This window comes from Engystomops pustulosus, chromosome 1 (assembly GCF_040894005.1).
Source record: "Engystomops pustulosus chromosome 1, aEngPut4.maternal, whole genome shotgun sequence".
Taxonomy (NCBI): Eukaryota; Metazoa; Chordata; class Amphibia; order Anura; family Leptodactylidae; genus Engystomops; species Engystomops pustulosus.
This window is the reverse complement of record NC_092411.1, coordinates 2,393,502-2,411,973: the sequence shown is the minus strand read 5'-3', so window position 1 is coordinate 2,411,973 and position 18,472 is coordinate 2,393,502. Positions and strand designations below refer to the sequence as shown.

General features: G+C 51.6%; 1 protein-coding gene across 8 annotated transcripts in view; it reads right to left on the bottom strand.

The window, feature by feature from the left end:
* CNTFR (ciliary neurotrophic factor receptor) overlaps positions 1–18,472 on the bottom strand; it is a 313,015-nt gene that overhangs the window by 139,611 nt on the left and 154,932 nt on the right. For all 8 annotated transcript variants that reach the window (XM_072132724.1, XM_072132725.1, XM_072132727.1 and 5 more), the window contains one exon: positions 10,422–10,505. Coding sequence is in view for 4 of the 8 variants with exons in the window: in XM_072132728.1 (XP_071988829.1) it covers positions 10,422–10,452 (31 nt within the window). In the remaining 4 variants the exon portion in view is untranslated. The remainder of the gene's footprint in view (positions 1–10,421; positions 10,506–18,472) is intronic.

The following is an 18,472-nucleotide window of genomic DNA, read 5'->3' as shown; positions in this document are numbered from 1 at the left end:
AGGTTCCCCCATTCTTCTCTGTACATCTAGAGGCTGGAGGTTCCCCCATTCTTCTCTGTACATCTAGAGGCTGGAGGTTCCCCCATTCTTCTTTGTACATCTAGAGGCTGGAGGTTCCTCCATTCTTCTTTGTACATCTAGAGGCTGGAGGTTCCTCCATTCTTCTCTGTACATCTAGAGGCTGGAGGTTCCCTCCATTCTTCTCTGTACATCTAGAGGCTGGAGGTTCCCCCCATTCTTCTCTGTACATCTAGAGGCTGGAGGTTCCTCCATTCTTCTCTGTACATCTAGAGGCTGGAGGTTCCCCCATTGCTCTTTGTACATCTAGAGGCTGGAGGTTCCCTCCATTCTTCTCTGTACATCTAGAGGCTGGAGGTTCCCCCCATTCTTCTCTGTACATCTAGAGGCTGGAGGTTCCCCCATTGCTCTTTGTACATCTAGAGGCTGGAGGTTCCCCCCATTCTTCTCTGTACATCTAGAGGCTGGAGGTTCCCCCCATTCTTCTCTGTACATCTAGAGGCTGGAGGTTCCCCCATTCTTCTTTGTACATCTAGAGGCTGGAGGTTCCCCCATTCTTCTTTGTACATCTAGAGGCTGGAGGTTCCCCCATTCTTCTCTGTACATCTAGAGGCTGGAGGTTCCCCCATTCTTCTCTGTACATCTAGAGGCTGGAGGTTCCCCCATTCTTCTCTGTACATCTAGAGGCTGGAGGTTCCCCCATTCTTCTTGGTACATCTAGAGGCTGGAGGTTCCTCCATTCTTCTCTGTACATCTAGAGGCCGGAGGTTCCCCCATTCTTCTCTGTACATCTAGAGGCTGGAGGTTCCTCCATTCTTCTCTGTACATCTAGAGGCTGGAGGTTCCTCCATTCTTCTCTGTACATCTAGAGGCTGGAGGTTCCTCCATTCTTCTCTGTACATCTAGAGGCTGGAGGTTCCCCCATTCTTCTCTGTACATCTAGAGGCTGGAGGTTCCCCCATTCTTCTCTGTACATCTAGAGGCTGGAGGTTCCCCCATTCTTCTTTGTACATCTAGAGGCTGGAGGTTCCCCCATTCTTCTCTGTACATCTAGAGGCTGGAGGTTCCCCCATTCTTCTTTGTACATCTAGAGGCTGGAGGTTCCCCCATTCTTCTTGGTAAATCTAGAGGCTGGAGGTTCCTCCCATTCTTCTCTGTACATCTAGAGGCTGGAGGTTCCCCCATTCTTCTCTGTACATCTAGAGGCTGGAGGTTCCCCCATTCTTCTCTGTACATCTAGAGGCTGGAGGTTCCCCCATTCTTCTTTGTACATCTAGAGGCTGGAGGTTCCCCCATTCTTCTCTGTACATCTAGAGGCTAGAGGTTCCTCCATTCTTCTCTGTACATCTAGAGGCTGGAGGTTCCCCCATTCTTCTCTGTACATCTAGAGGCTGGAGGTTCCCCCATTCTTCTTTGTACATCTAGAGGCTGGAGGTTCCCCCATTCTTCTCTGTACATCTAGAGGCTAGAGGTTCCTCCATTCTTCTCTGTACATCTAGAGGCTGGAGGTTCCTCCATTCTTCTCTGTACATCTAGAGGCTGGAGGTTCCCCCATTCTTCTCTGTACATCTAGAGGCTGGAGGTTCCCCCATTCTTCTCTGTACATCTAGAGGCTGGAGCTTCCTCCATTCTTCTCTGTACATCTAGAGGCTGGAGGTTCCCCCATTCTTCTCTGTACATCTAGAGGCTGGAGGTTCCCCCATTCTTCTCTGTACATCTAGAGGCTGGAGGTTCCTCCATTCTTCTCTGTACATCTAGAGGCTGGAGGTTCCCCCATTCTTCTTGTACATCTAGAGGCTGGAGGTTCCTCCATTCTTCTCTGTACATCTAGAGGCTGGAGGTTCCCCCATTCTTCTTGTACATCTAGAGGCTGGAGGTTTGATGATACATTATATACGATACATTATGCGGCTGTTGCTGGTTCTCTGCCTCTTGTATCGGCAGCAGCAGAGGATGGGGAGTGTTTTGGGGTTCAGTCCTCACACATCACATGATCTACATTCGGTCCGGGGGATGGGGTCCTGGTGACACCTGTAAGTGACTGTGGTGCCCCCCTGATGCCGCTGGGCATTGCCCGTGGATACCCTACAGACTGACCCACCGCACTACGAGGAGAAAACGGAGAAACTGCGTGTTTTATCACACTCCGGACAGCGGGGGGTTAATGGGCTTTGGCTCCGGCAGACGTCTGGACGCGCTCTCCCCGTATCAGCCTAATGGATGCAGACGGGTGCAGCATTCTCCAGCGGATTCCAAAATAAGACTTTCCGAGGGTTTAATAAGAGCTCCGCGAGGTGGGAGAGGAATGTCAATAATAGGCTGAATCCCAGCCATTAACCCCCGCACTGCCCCCAAAACTCCGCCCCATTCATAATAACCACCCAAGGTCATAGTGCAGGGGGACACCAAAAGCTGAAAGTTGTCTCTAAGGACCAAGACTTCATCGCAGGACCTACAGGAAGATCCTACCAGCAGGGTGACCATCATAAAGAGGCTCACGTGTGGCATCTACATGGAGGTCCAAGGAGGAGACCATCACCATCCAAGAGGAACATCTGGGGGGACACGATACAGGAAGATCCTACCATCAGGGTGACCATCAGAAAGAGGCCCATGTGTGGCATCTACATGGAGGTCCAAGGAGGAGACCATCCAAGAGGAACATCTGGGGGCACACAATACTGGAAGATCCTACCATCAGGGTGACCATCAGAAAGAGGCCCATGTGTGGCATCTACATGGCGGTCCAAGGAGGAGACCATCACCATCCAAGAGGAACATCTGGGGGCACACGATACTGGAAGATCCTACCATCAGGGTGACCATCAGAAAGAGGCCCATGTGTGGCATCTACATGGAGGTCCAAGGAGGAGACCATCACCATCCAAGAGGAACATCTGGGGGCACACGATACAGGAAGATCCTACCATCAGGGTGACCATCAGAAAGAGGCCCATGTGTGGCATCTACATGGAGGTCCAAGGAGGAGACCATCCAAGAGGAACATCTGGGGGCACACAATACTGGAAGATCCTACCATCAGGGTGACCATCAGAAAGAGGCCCATGTGTGGCATCTACATGGCGGTCCAAGGAGGAGACCATCACCATCCAAGAGGAACATCTGGGGGCACACGATACTGGAAGATCCTACCATCAGGGTGACCATCAGAAAGAGGCCCACGTGTGGCATCTACATGGAGGTCCAAGGAGGAGACCATCCAAGAGTAACATCTGGGGGCACACAATACTGGAAGATCCAACCACCAGGGTGACCATCAGAAAGAAGCCCATGTGTGGCATCTATATGGAGGTCCAAGGAGGAGACCATCACCATCCAAGAGGAACATCTGGGGGCACACGATACTGGAAGATCCTACCATCAGGGTGACCATCAGAAAGAGGCCCATGTGTGGCATCTACATGGAGGTCCAAGGAGGAGACCATCACCATCCAAGAGGAACATCTGGGGGCACACGATACAGGAAGATCCTACCATCAGGGTGACCATCAGAAAGAGGCCCATGTGTGGCATCTACATGGAGGTCCAAGGAGGAGACCATCCAAGAGGAACATCTGGGGGCACACAATACTGGAAGATCCTACCATCAGGGTGACCATCAGAAAGAGGCTCACGTGTGGCATCTACATGGAGGTCCAAGGAGGAGACCATCACCATCCAAGAGTAACATCTGGGGGCACACGATACTGGAAGATCCTACCATCAGGGTGACCATCAGAAAGAGGCCCATGTGTGGCATCTACATGGAGGTCCAAGGAGGAGACCATCACCATCCAAGAGGAACATCTGGGGGCACACGATACAGGAAGATCCTACCATCAGGGTGACCATCAGAAAGAGGCCCATGTGTGGCATCTACATGGCGGTCCAAGGAGGAGACCATCCAAGAGGAACATCTGGGGGCACACAATACTGGAAGATCCTACCATCAGGGTGACCATCAGAAAGAGGCCCATGTGTGGCATCTACATGGCGGTCCAAGGAGGAGACCATCACCATCCAAGAGGAACATCTGGGGGCACACGATACTGGAAGATCCTACCATCAGGCTGACCATCAGAAAGAGGCCCACGTGTGGCATCTACATGGAGGTCCAAGGAGGAGACCATCCAAGAGTAACATCTGGGGGCACACAATACTGGAAGATCCAACCACCAGGGTGACCATCAGAAAGAAGCCCATGTGTGGCATCTACATGGAGGTCCAAGGAGGAGACCATCCAAGAGGAACATCTGGGGGCACACAATACTGGAAGATCCTACCATCAGGGTGACCATCAGAAAGAGGCCCATGTGTGGCATCTACATGGCGGTCCAAGGAGGAGACCATCACCATCCAAGAGGAACATCTGGGGGCACACGATACTGGAAGATCCTACCATCAGGCTGACCATCAGAAAGAGGCCCACGTGTGGCATCTACATGGAGGTCCAAGGAGGAGACCATCCAAGAGTAACATCTGGGGGCACACAATACTGGAAGATCCAACCACCAGGGTGACCATCAGAAAGAAGCCCATGTGTGGCATCTATATGGAGGTCCAAGGAGGAGACCATCACCATCCAAGAGGAACATCTGGGGGCACACGATACTGGAAGATCCTACCATCAGGGTGACCATCAGAAAGAGGCCCATGTGTGGCATCTACATGGAGGTCCAAGGAGGAGACCATCACCATCCAAGAGGAACATCTGGGGGCACACGATACTGGAAGATCCTACCATCAGGGTGACCATCAGAAAGAGGCCCATGTGTGGCATCTACATGGAGGTCCAAGGAGGAGACCATCACCATCCAAGAGGAACATCTGGGGGCACACAATACTGGAAGATCCTACCATCAGGGTGACCATCAGAAAGAGGCCCATGTGTGGCATCTACATGGAGGTCCAAGGAGGAGACCATCACCATCCAAGAGGAACATCTGGGGGCACACAATACTGGAAGATCCTACCATCAGGGTGACCATCAGAAAGAGGCCCATGTGTGGCATCTACATGGAGGTCCAAGGAGCAGACCATCACCATCCAAGAGGAATATCTGGGGGCACACGATACTGGAAGAACTCACCAAGAAGCCAGAACTTCATCTCAGGACGTACACGAAGATCTCACCCAAAGAGGGGCACATGTGACATCTCCTGTGGAGTCTACCACCACTGTCCACAAGGAATAGCTGGAGAACCCAAGATCCTGGAAGATGACTAATTATCCAGAACTTCATCCCAGGATGTACAGGAAGAGGTAACAGAACCAAGGGTGACCATCAGATGGAGGGGCATGTGTGGTTGATATGTCCACGAGGAACATCTGGAGACCACATGATGGAAGACGTCTCAGAGAGACCATGATGTCCTCCCAGGATCTACAGGAGGACCTCAACATTTCAGGAGTCACAGTGTAAGGGGAACTTCTAGAGAGGGGTGCAGATAGCATCTATATGGAGGATACCTTTAAGGATTTAGAACTTCAACCTAGGATCTACAGGAAGATCTCACCATAACAGGTCACAGAGCAGGTGATAAACACATTAGAGAGTTACCTCTACCTGGTGATGCACAGAGGAGACCACCACGGTCCAGGGGGAACAGCTGGAAAAGACAAGATGCTGGAAGAAGTCTTTAATAATCCAGAACTTCATCATAGGATCTACAGGTAGATGGTAAGTATCTTCTTGGAACAACTGGAGGACACAAGATGCTGGAAATGTCTGGAAGAAGCCAGAACTTACTCCCAGGACCCACATGTAGATTTCAGCACTATGGAGGTCCCAGGGCAGGGCTAAGCAGAGGAGCACACATGGCATAAGGTGCCAAGAGGAACAACTGAAGGGTCCAGGAGGTCATCCCAAGGTCTACAGGAAAATCTCACCATTACTGAGGTCACAGAGAAGGGGGAACCATCATGGATGGCCACACATTTCATCTACATGGAGGTGCCAGAAGGAGATCGCCAATGTCCAGGAGAAACATCTGGGGAACACAAGATCCTGGAACATCCAGAACTTCATCCCTGGACCTACAGGAAGATCTCACCGTTACTGAGGTCACAGAGAAGGGGGAACCATCATGGATGGCCACACATTTCATCTACATGGACGAGCCAGGAGGAGATAGCCAATGTCCAGGAGGAACATCTGGGGAACACAAGATCCTGGAACATCCAGAACTTCATCCCTGGACCTACAGGAAGATCTCACCATTACTGAGGTCACAGAACGGAGAAGGGCACATGTGACACCTACATGGGGGGGGGATATAGTCCCCAAGGAACCGATGGAGAACACAAGATCCTGGAAGACGTCTCTATTAATCCAGGACTTATCCCAGGACCTACAGGAAGATCCAACCCTACAGAGGTCACAGTAAAAGGCAGAGACTGCCAGGAGGACACAAGATGCTCAAAGACATGTCTAAGAATCCAGGACCTACAGGACGAGGTCTCCCCTACTGAGGCGTGACCTTTAGGCTACACGTGGCATCAGTGTGGGTGGTACCAGGAGGAGACCACGAAAGTCCAGGAGGAGCTGGGAGACATGTGTAATAATCCCATGATGTACAGAGACCCCAGCAGTCCGGGCACATGGTCCATCCTGGAGGTGAGATCTGGGGTCACATATTTGGACACATGGGGCAGAGGACATCCCCCAGCCCGAAGGACATGATGCCCGATCTATATATTCAGGTTCATCCTGAGCCTCCTGGTTCATGAACAGAACTACAGTGATGACTGATGCATGTAATGTCCAGGAGAGGAGGATCGGGGAGGGGGGTGGGGGAGGGGTGTCATGTGCCGCCCGTATATGAGCGCCAAACTGATGGGCAAGATGCCAAACAGCGCTGATTAACCCTTTATGGGGAGGGCGGGGGAGGGATGCATAATGATTGCACTGGCAGAGCGGGCAGACAGCTTGGCAGAGGAGCAGTGACACCTGCAGACAGCCTGGCATGAATAGCCGCGCCATACTGCCGCCCATCCTGAGGCTGGCGCGTGGGCAATGAGGTCCACTGCCACCAAATCCTGCAATCAGCACAACCTGGCAGCGCCCATCCCCGCGCAGGGACCCATCACGAGGGCGCAGCCAGCGATGCCAGGAGCCCCCAATACAATATCCCAGAACCAACCGGACTTCTAATTCTTCATGTTCAATATCTCTACAATGTATCAGCAGTGCAGACAATCTCCGCTGTTACACTGTAACCAGACCTCAGCTGTGAGAACTCACCAGACACCTGACACACTGCACCAAAACTATGAAAGGAGGCTGTCAGCAGGTGTCATGTACCGTCCCTGGAGAGATGGGTAATCAGGGAGCACAGAGCACAGCAGTGTGAGAACACATCTCTCCAGGGACAGTACATAACACTGGCTGCAGAGAGCACAGAGCACAGCAGTGTGAGGTCTGATTACACATCTCTCCAGGAACAATACATAACACTGGCTGCAGAGAGCACAGAGCACAGCAGTGTGAGGTCCGATTACACATCTCTCCAGGGACAATACATAACACTGGCTGCAGAGAGCACAGCAGTGTGAGGTCTGATTACACATCTCTCCAGGGACAATACATAACACTGGCTGCAGAGAGCACAGAGCACAGCAGTGTGAGGTCTGATTACACATCTCTCCAGGGACAATACAGAACACTGGCTGCAAATAGCACAGAACACAGCAGTGTGAGGTCTGATTACACATCTCTCCAGGGACAATACATAACACTGGCTGCAGAGAGCACAGAGCACAGCAGTGTGAGGTCTGATTACACATCTCTCCAGGGACAATACATAACACTGGCTGCAGAGAGCACAGAGCACAGCAGTGTGAGGTCTGATTACACATCTCTCCAGGGACAGTACATAACACTGGCTGCAGAGAGCACAGAGCACAGCAGTGTGAGGTCTGATTACACATCTCTCCAGGGACAATACATAACACTGGCTGCAGAGAGCACAGAGCACAGCAGTGTGAGGTCTGATTACACATCTCTCCAGGGACAATACATAACACTGGCTGCAGAGAGCACAGAGCACAGCAGTGTGAGGTCTGATTACACATCTCTCCAGGGACAGTACATAACACTGGCTGCAGAGAGCACAGAGCACAGCAGTGTGAGGTCTGATTACACATCTCTCCAGGGACAATACATAACACTGGCTGCAGAGAGCACAGAGCACAGCAGTGTGAGGTCTGATTACACATCTCTCCAGGGACAATACATAACACTGGCTGCAGGGAGTACAGAGCACAGCAGTGTGAGGTCTGATTACACATCTCTCCAGGGAGAATACATAACACTGGCTGCAGAGAGCACAGAGCACAGCAGTGTGAGGTATGATTACACATCTCTCCAGGGACAATACCTAACACTGGCTGCAGAGAGCACAGCAGTGTGAGGTCTGATTACACATCTCTCCAGGGACAATACATAACACTGGCTGGAGAGAGCACAGAGCACAGCAGTGTGAGGTATGATTACACATCTCTCCAGGGACAATACCTAACACTGGCTGCAGAGAGCACAGCAGTGTGAGGTCTGATTACACATCTCTCCAGGGACAATACATAACACTGGCTGGAGAGAGCACAGAGCACAGCAGTGTGAGGTCTGATTACACATCTCTCCAGGGACAATACCTAACACTGGCTGCAGAGAGCACAGCAGTGTGAGGTCTGATTACACATCTCTCCAGGGACAATACATAACACTGGCTGCAGAGAGCACAGAGCACAGCAGTGTGAGGTCCGATTACACATCTCTCCAGGGACAATACATAACACTGGCTGCAGAGAGCACAGAGCACAGCAGTGTGAGGTCTGATTACACATCTCTCCAGGGACAATACATAACACTGGCTGCAGAGAGCACAGAGCACAGCAGTGTGAGGTCTGATTACACATCTCTCCAGGTACAATACATAACACTGGCTGCAGAGAGCACAGAGCACAGCAGTGTGAGGTCTGATTACACATCTCTCCAGGTACAATACATAACACTGGCTGCAGAGAGCACAGAGCACAGCAGTGTGAGGTCTGATTACACATCTCTCCAGGGACAGTACATAACACTGGCTGCAGAGAGCACAGAGCACAGCAGTGTGAGGTCTGATTACACATCTCTCCAGGGACAGTACATAACACTGGCTGCAGAGAGCACAGAGCACAGCAGTGTGAGGTCTGATTACACATCTCTCCAGGGACAATACATAACACTGGCTACAGAGAGTACAGAGCACCGCAGTGTGAGGTCTGATTACACATCTCTCCAGGGACAATATATAACACTGGCTGCAGAGAGCACAGAGCACAGCAGTGTGAGGTCTGATTACACATCTCTCCAGGGACAATATATAACACTGGCTGCAGAGAGCACAGAGCACAGCAGTGTGAGGTCTGATTACACATCTCTCCAGGGACAATATATAACACTGGCTGCAGAGAGCACAGAGCACAGCAGTGTGAGGTCTGATTACTCATCTCTCCAGCACAGAGCACAGCAGGGTACTCCCCTAGATTTTGTAAAGATCTACCTTGGATTATTATACCTTGTACGATCTCTCTGTGAATTTGCTGTGGAGACGTCTCGGGTGAAGGCGACTGATGGATCCAGTCACTAAGTGATGACATTAACAAGACAGACCCCGGGGCCCCGTAACCGCACTGACCCCTCAGCAACCCCCACACCTGCAGGGAGTCCACCACATCCACCATTACCCCTGTAATCCCCGGGATTACAGAGATCGGGAGCGAGGAGAGAGACAGCAAGGAGGTGGAGAGGAGACTGTACAGGGGGGATACAATCTATTACTCTCTGTTATCAGCCATTACACCCCGGGGAGAGGAGACTGTACAGGGGGGGATACAATCTATTACTCTCTGTTATCAGCCATTACACCCCGGGGAGAGGAGACTGTACAGGGGGGATACAATCTATTACTCTCTGTTATCAGCCATTACATCCCGGGGAGAGGAGACTGTACAGGGGGGATACAATCTATTACTCTCTGTTATCAGCCATTACACCCCGGGGAGAGGAGACTGTACAGGGGGGGATACAATCTATTACTCTCTGTTATCAGCCATTACATCCCGGGGAGAGGAGACTGTACAGGGGAATACAATCTATTACTCTCTGTTATCAGCCATTACATCCCGGGGAGAGGAGACTGTACAGGGGGGGATACAATCTATTACTCTCTGTTATCAGCCATTACACCCCGGGGGGATAATAACTGGAGCAGACACAATAATATACAGGTGTTGTCTGTCTCTAGGAGGGGTATGATGGGTGCAGCTGCCGCCCCCCCCGCACTGGTTCTGATACATGTGGCCATTGTGTGTGATGGGGAGATTAGATTGTGAGCTCCTGGGGTCAGGGATGATGGTACCTTGTGTTCCTCTGTGCGGCCGGGAGCTCATGTGCTGTGCGCTGCTCCCGGGGAGACGACTCTGCCGTCCTCAGATGTGGAAATCTGCAAAACCAAGAAGAGAAGACAAGAAGATTATACGGGGAGGTCAGCGGGGGCAGCGCTCAGGTCACCCCACAATTACATAGGACTGACACCCAGCCACGTGCCATGAGAGACCACGAGAAAGCATGAGAGACCACGAGGGTCCACAAGAGACCACCATAGACCATGAGAGACCACCATCATTGCCCCCATCACTGGTCATGGTAATTGTACAAGAGGAAAGCATCTAGTACTGACATAAAGGCGGCAGAAGAGAAGCAGCGCCCCCCGGAGGGAAGGGGAGGAGTAGCAGTCATTCCTTAGACTCATCAACATCCAAAAGACTAAACAGCTGCTTCCTAAGGGTGCGGTCACACGTTGCAGTTAAAACTGCATGGCAATGAGTTTTGGGTTGGTTCAGGTGGTATTACTTATTTTAACCAGTGAAATACATCAAATTAACAGGTGAATGACATTTGTGGAACAGCTTTCTCCTGCAAAATCAAATTCACCCGTTCTGTTCATGTCTTTCACCTGTGGAATTGACAAAACTGCACCTAAAACCTCCACAAAGCGGATTGTGATTGCCTAATTAAACAGCTGTTAACACCTGTGTTTACAAAACGCAAATGTTAACATTGTGATAACAAAAGTATGTGTTAACCGCGATGTTAACACACACGTTAACAATGCGTTAACTGTAGCATTTTGTAAACACACATGTTAACAGCTGTTTAATTAGGCAATTCACTCTTCAGTTATTCCAATGCGTTTTTAAACACATGCGGCAAACGCAACGTGTGACCGCACCCTAAATATCAGGACCCTGTGAAACCCTACGTCTAATGCCTGACACCCCAGATCAGAGAGGAACAGAGCAAATCCTCGCCCGGCCTCTGCCCCTCCATGTCCTGTCTCTGCTCTGCTTGTGTCTCTGCTCATGTCTCCGTGTCTCTCCTCCGGTTCTGTCTCTGCTCTCTCCTCTCCTCTGGTTGTGTCTCTGCTCCCTCCTCTCCTCTGGTTCTGTCTCTGCTCCCTCCTCTGCTCTAGTTCTGTCTCTGCTCCCTCCTCTCCTCTGGTTCTGTCTCTGCTCCCTCCTCTCCTCTGGTTGTGTCTCTGCTCATGTCTCCGTGTCTCTCCTCCGGTTCTGTCTCTGCTCCCTCCTCTCCTCTGGTTCTGTCTCTGCTCCCTCCTCTCCTCTGGTTCTGTCTCTGCTCCCTCCTCTCCTCTGGTTCTGTCTCTGCTCCCTCCTCTCCTCTGGTTCTGTCTCTGCTCCCTCCTCTCCTCTGGTTCTGTCTCTGCTCCCTCCTCTCCTCTGGTTCTGTCTCTGCTCTCTCCTCTCCTCTGGTTCTGTCTCTGCTCCCTCCTCTCCTCTGGTTGTGTATCTGCTCCCTCCTCTCCTCTGGTTGTGTCTCTGCTCCCTCCTCTCCTCTGGTTGTGTATCTGCTCCCTCCTCTCCTCTGGTTCTGTCTCTGCTCCCTCCTCTGCTCTGGTTGTGTCTCTGCTTTCCATCTCCTGATTCTCTTTTCCTTTCTTCCTGTCTCTGCTCCCTCCTCTCCTCCGGTTCTGTCTCTGCTCCCTCCTCTCCTCCGGTTCTGTCTCTGCTCCCTCCTCTCCTCCGGTTCTGTCTCTGCTCCCTCCTCTCCTCCGGTTCTGTCTCTGCTCCCTCCTCTCCTCCGGTTCTGTCTCTGCTCCCTCCTCTCCTCTGGTTGTGTCTCTGCTCCCTCCTCTCCTCTGGTTGTGTCTCTGCTCCCTCCTCTCCTCTGGTTGTGTCTCTGCTCCCTCCTCTCCTCTGGTTCTGTCTCTGCTCCCTCCTCTCCTCTGGTTCTGTCTCTGCTCCCTCCTCTCCTCTGGTTCTGTCTCTGCTCCCTCCTCTCCTCTGGTTCTGTCTCTGCTCCCTCCTCTCCTCTGGTTCTGTCTCTGCTCCCTCCTCTCCTCTGGTTCTGTCTCTGCTCCCTCCTCTCCTCTGGTTGTGTCTCTGCTCCCTCCTCTCCTCTGGTTCTGTCTCTGCTCCCTCCTCTCCTCTGGTTGTGTCTCACATCCTCCTCTCCTCTGGTTGTGTCTCACATCCTCCTCTCCTCTGGTTCTGTCTCTGCTCCCTCCTCTCCTCTGGTTCTGTCTCTGCTCCCTCCTCTCCTCTGGTTCTGTCTCTGTTCCCTCCTCTCCTCTGGTTCTGTCTCTGCTCCCTCCTCTCCTCTGGTTGTGTCTCTGCTCCCTCCTCTCCTCTGGTTCTGTCTCTGCTCCCTCCTCTCCTCTGGTTCTGTCTCTGCTCCCTCCTCTCCTCTGGTTCTGTCTCACATCCTCCTCTCCTCTGGTTGTGTCTCTGCTCCCTCCTCTCCTCTGGTTCTGTCTCTGCTCCCTCCTCTCCTCTGGTTCTGTCTCACATCCTCCTCTCCTCTGGTTCTGTCTCTGCTCCCTCCTCTCCTCTGGTTCTGTCTCTGCTCCCTCCTCTCCTCTGGTTCTGTCTCTGTTCCCTCCTCTCCTCTGGTTCTGTCTCTGCTCCCTCCTCTCCTCTGGTTCTGTCTCTGCTCCCTCCTCTCCTCTGGTTCTGTCTCTGCTCCCTCCTCTCCTCTGGTTCTGTCTCTGCTCCCTCCTTTCCTCTGGTTCTGTCTCTGCTCCCTCCTCTCCTCCGGTTCTGTCTCTGCTCCCTCCTCTCCTCCGGTTCTGTCTCTGCTCCCTCCTCTCCTCCGGTTCTGTCTCTGCTCCCTCCTCTCCTCTGGTTCTGTCTCTGCTCCCTCCTCTCCTCTGGTTCTGTCTCTGCTCCCTCCTCTGCTCTGGTTCTGTCTCTGCTCCCTCCTCTCCTCTGGTCCTGTCTCTGCTCCCTCCTCTCCTCTGGTTCTGTCTCTGCTCCTTCCTCTTCTCTGGTCCTGACCGTGTAGCCTGCAGTAATCTCCCCCCTTCCTGCTCTCCGGACTGAGCCCTCTGGGTTGTGGTCCGATGCCCCTGAGGGCCCCATGTGCTGCAGTACTGAGCCCCCCCTTCCACACAGCGTCTCTTCTTCACTTCTGACTTTTTTGGGGTCATTGATACTTAATGTCTGGAAAATCTTTGTTTCCAAATTTTATGTTCCCCGATGCCAAATCCTGAGTGATCCCCGAGGAGGAAGCAGCGGATTTATCCTCCATGTTGATATATCCAGATGCAGAACATTGCTCCCTCCACAGATCCGTAGATAAACATCCTGCAGATTATTACACCACAGGATACACAGTAATGTTCTGCAGATCTCAAGTTAGGCCAGTGGTGTAACAGTCTGCAGGAGAGCTCACTGACTTCTCCACAGATCTGCAGATCGTTGCACTGTCCCCCCTACCACCTGCCAGATACACAGTGATATATCCTGCAGGTTATTACATCACTGACCTCTGCAGAACATTTCCCCTCTACCTCCCAGCCAATACACAGTGACCCCTGCACCCCAGACATATTCCTAGTCATATTCTACATATGCGTCAGATCGAGCACGATGATGCCCAACAGAAGGCAAGATGCCAGTGTGAACAAAGCTCTATGATGCCGGGTGACTTGTAATGTACTAATGAGGCGCAGTGGGCGGGGCTTTGTACCTTGTATGATCAGAACTGATAGATACAACTAGAAACAATGTAAGAGAAACACTGATGAAAAAAAGGGTGACAGGACAAGATGATGGCGATGGGATCTGATGATGGCGATGGGATCTGATGAGGGCGATGGGATGTGATGAGGGCGGTGGGATCTGATGATGGCGATGGGATCTGATGAGGGCGATGGGATCTGATGAGGGCGATGGGATCTGATGAGGGCGATGGGATCTGATGAGGGCGATGGGATGTGATGAGGGCGGTGGGATCAGATGAGGGCAGTGGGATCTGATGAGGGCGGTGGGATCTGATGAGGGCGATGTGATCAGATGAGGGCGGTGGGATCTGATGAGGGCGGTGGGATCTGATGAGGGCGGTGGGATCTGATGAGGGCGGTGGGATCTGATGAGGGCGGTGGGATCTGATGAGGGCGGTGGGATCTGATGAGGGCGATGGGATCAGATGAGGGCGGTGGGATCTGATGAGGGCGGTGGGATCTGATGAGGGCGATGGGATCTGATGAGGATGATGTGATCTGATGAGGGCGGTGGGATCAGATCAGGGTGATGGGATGAGATGAGGGCGATGGGATGAGATGAGGGCGATGGGATCTGATGAGGGCGATGGGATCTGTTGATGGCGATGGGATCTGATGATGGCGATGGGATCTGATGATGGCGATGGGATGAGATGATGGCGATGGGATGAGATGATGGCGATGGGATCAGATGAGGGCGGTGGGATCTGATGATGGCGGTGGGATCAGATGATGGCGGTGGGATCAGATGATGGCGATGGGATCAGATGATGGCGATGGGATCAGATGATGGCGATGCGATCAGATGAGGGCAATGGGATCAGATGAGGGCGATGGGATCTGATGAGGGCGATGGGATCTGATGAGGGCGATGGGTTCTGATAAGGGCGGTGGGATCTGATGATGGCGGTGGGATCAGATGATGGCGATGTGATCAGATGAGGGCGATGGGATCAGATGAGGGCGATGGGATCTGATGAGGGCGATGGGATCAGATGAGGGCGATGGGATCAGATGAGGGCGATGGGATCTGATGAGGGCGATGGGATCTGATGAGGGCGATGGGATCTGATGATGGCGATGGGATCAGATGAGGGCGATGGGATCTGATGATGGCGATGGGATCAGATGAGGGCGATGGGATCAGATGAGGGCGATGGGATCAGATGAGGGCGATGGGATCTGATGAGGGCGATGGGATCAGATGATGGCGATGGGATCAGATCAGGGCGATGAGATCTGATGATGGCGATGGGATCAGATGATGGTGATGGGATCTGATGATGGCGATGGGATCAGATGAGGGCGATGGGATCTGATGATGGCGATGGGATCAGATGAGGGCGATGGGATCAGATGATGGCGATGGGATCAGATGAGGGCGATGGGATCTGATGATGGCGATGGGATCAGATGAGGGCGATGGGATCTGATGATGGCGATGGGATCTGATGATGGCGATGGGATCTGATGATGGCGATGGGATCAGATGATGGTGATGGGATCTGATGAGGGCGATGGGATCTGATGAGGGCGATGGGATCTGATGAGGGCGATGGGATCTGATGAGGGCGATGGGATCTGATGAGGGCGATGGGATCAGATGATGGTGATCGCCCGCTGATGGTCCCTGCAGAGAGCAGGTGACAGGAGGTAATGGACGAGCTGCGCAGGAATGCGGCGTCCTGCAGGTGAGGGATCGCAGGATGAGCCGCTGTCAGAAGCCGTGGTGAGTAGCGATGAAGCGGCTGGTGTTATCACAGGCGGGCGGCGCAGGCGGCGGATACATCACTCGCCAGGTGAGCGGCTCCTGCACGGACACCAGTCATCGCCGTTATTCATCGCCCGAGGATTCAAGGCTCCTGTTTATCACGGGATCCAAAACCTTCCGCAGCCAAGAACCGATAAATCACCGAATCCATCAGAAACCGGATCATAAATTACTGGAGAAGGATTCATAGTCCCGCGACTACTCCTCCAGCCTGATGTGATGACCCCCCCAGAATAAAGGGACAGTCCGCGAATTATGTCTGGAGGTCCCTAACACACAACTCCTCTCCCAGCCTCAGAGCGATGAGTCTCCTACCCCCAATCTCCAATAGATTATACTGTATGAGCATCCAGTGTGGCCCCCACTGATCCCCAGGACCCCAAGGACGGACCCCTAACTTCTCCAAATGCACAGGGGGGGGGGGGTGTACTCTCACTGCTGTGCTCTGTGCTCTCTACAGCCCGTGTCATTGTTCCAGGAGAGATGTGTAATCAGACCTCACACTGCTGTGCTCTGTGCTCTCTGCAGCCAGTGTTATGTATTGTCCCTGGAGAGATGTGTAATCAGACCTCACACTGCTGTGCTCTGTGCTCTCTGCAGCCAGTGTTATGTATTGTCCCTGGAGAGATGTGTAATCAGACCTCACACTGCTGTGCTCTGTTCTCACTGCAGCCAGTGTTATGTATTGTCCCAGGAGAGATGTGTAATCAGACCTCACACTGCTGTGCTCTGTGCAGCTAGTGTTATGTATTGTCCCTGGAGAGATGTGTAATCAGACCTCACACTGCTGTGCTCTGTGCTCTCTGCAGCCAGTGCTATGTATTGTCCCTGGAGAGATGTGTAATCAGACCTCACACTGCTGTGCTCTGTGCTCTCTGCAGCCAGTGTTATGTATTGTCCCTGGAGAGATGTGTAATCAGACCTCACACTGCTGTGCTCTGTGCTCTCTGCAGCCAGTGTTATGTATTGTCCCTGGAGAGATGTGTAATCAGACCTCACACTGCTGTGCTCTGTGCTCTCTGCAGCCAGTGCTATGTATTGTCCCTGGAGAGATGTGTAATCAGACCTCACACTGCTGTGCTCTGTGCTCTCTGCAGACAGTGCTATGTATTGTCCCTGGAGAGATGTGTAATCAGACCTTAGTGAAGGTTGTTAGTAGCTGCAGGACTGAGATATATGGACTTATAGTCCAGAATTTTAGCTTCTCAAGTTCCCCTGAGGGCGTGTCCTCACACTGCTGTGCTCTTAGCTGTGCACTGAACTGCTCCACTGCCCCTCTAGATTGCTCTGAGTAACTTCTGTATAAGGATTCTGATTGGAGACTACAGCAGTTACTTAGAGCAGCGGGGCGGAGCTGAGTAGCAGCTGACATCTTGGATCACAGAGCAGCTCGGCTGCAGTCTGTATGGTCGCCGCTGCTGACAGGTTCCCATTTACTCTGCATTTATAGGATTTCAGTAGAAATCACAGGAAAGTTTCCTGCAGCCTCTGATTGTAAGACCAGATACGATTAATATAAAGATGTGGATTTCAAAATAGTCCCAAATTATTGTATTGTCCTGTCCGTCCACCGAGCTTCACCCTCAGCATAAAGTCAGGAGGTTCTAAGAAATCAGGGGAGGGGCCTAAACAAGGGGGAGGGGCCAAGAGGAAATAGCAAAATGTATCCATTAATTATCATCAATAGAACAATCTGTAAAGGAAATCACAAAACTCACAAAGTGAAAGTAACAGAAAACTTTCAGAGAAATCTAAATGCCATCACATACGGCTCCTCCACCGCTCGCCCAGCAGCCGCTCTGATTTATAACACCGCCATATGTAGGATATATGTCTGCATCATATATAAGGCGGCGAGAAGGGTTTAGTATCAGCGGGAATCCTATATAGTAGCCGCCATCATCACATCCTGCGCACAGGAACCAATTCCACAATCTGCTAATTACCCGAAGACTGCACATTATACACAACAGGAACCGGAGTCACACAACTGCTCCATCATATCAGCCAGACGCCTGAAAGTAGAATAATACCGCCCCCTATGTACAAGAATATAACTACTATAATACTGCCCCCTATGTACAGGAATATAACTACTATAATACTGCCCCCTATGTACAAGAATATAACTACTATAATACTGCCCCCTATGTACAGGAATATAACTACTATAATACTGCCCCCTATGTACAGGGATATAACTACTATAATACTGCCCCCTATGTGCAGGAATATAACTACTATAATACTGCCCCCTATGTACAAGAATATAACTACTATAATACTGCCGCCTATGTACAGGGATATAACTACTATAATACTGCCCCCTATGTGCAGGAATATAACTACTATAATACCGCCCCCTATGTACAAGAATATAACTACTATAATACTGCCCCCTATGTACAGGGATATAACTACTATAATACTGCCCCCTATGTACAGGAATATAACTACTATAATACTGCCCCCTATGTACAGGAATATAACTACTATAATACTGCCCCCTATGTACAGGAATATAACTACTATAATACTGCCCCCTATGTACAAGAATATAACTCCTATAATACTGCCCCCTATGTACAGGAATATAACTCCTATAATACTGCCCCCT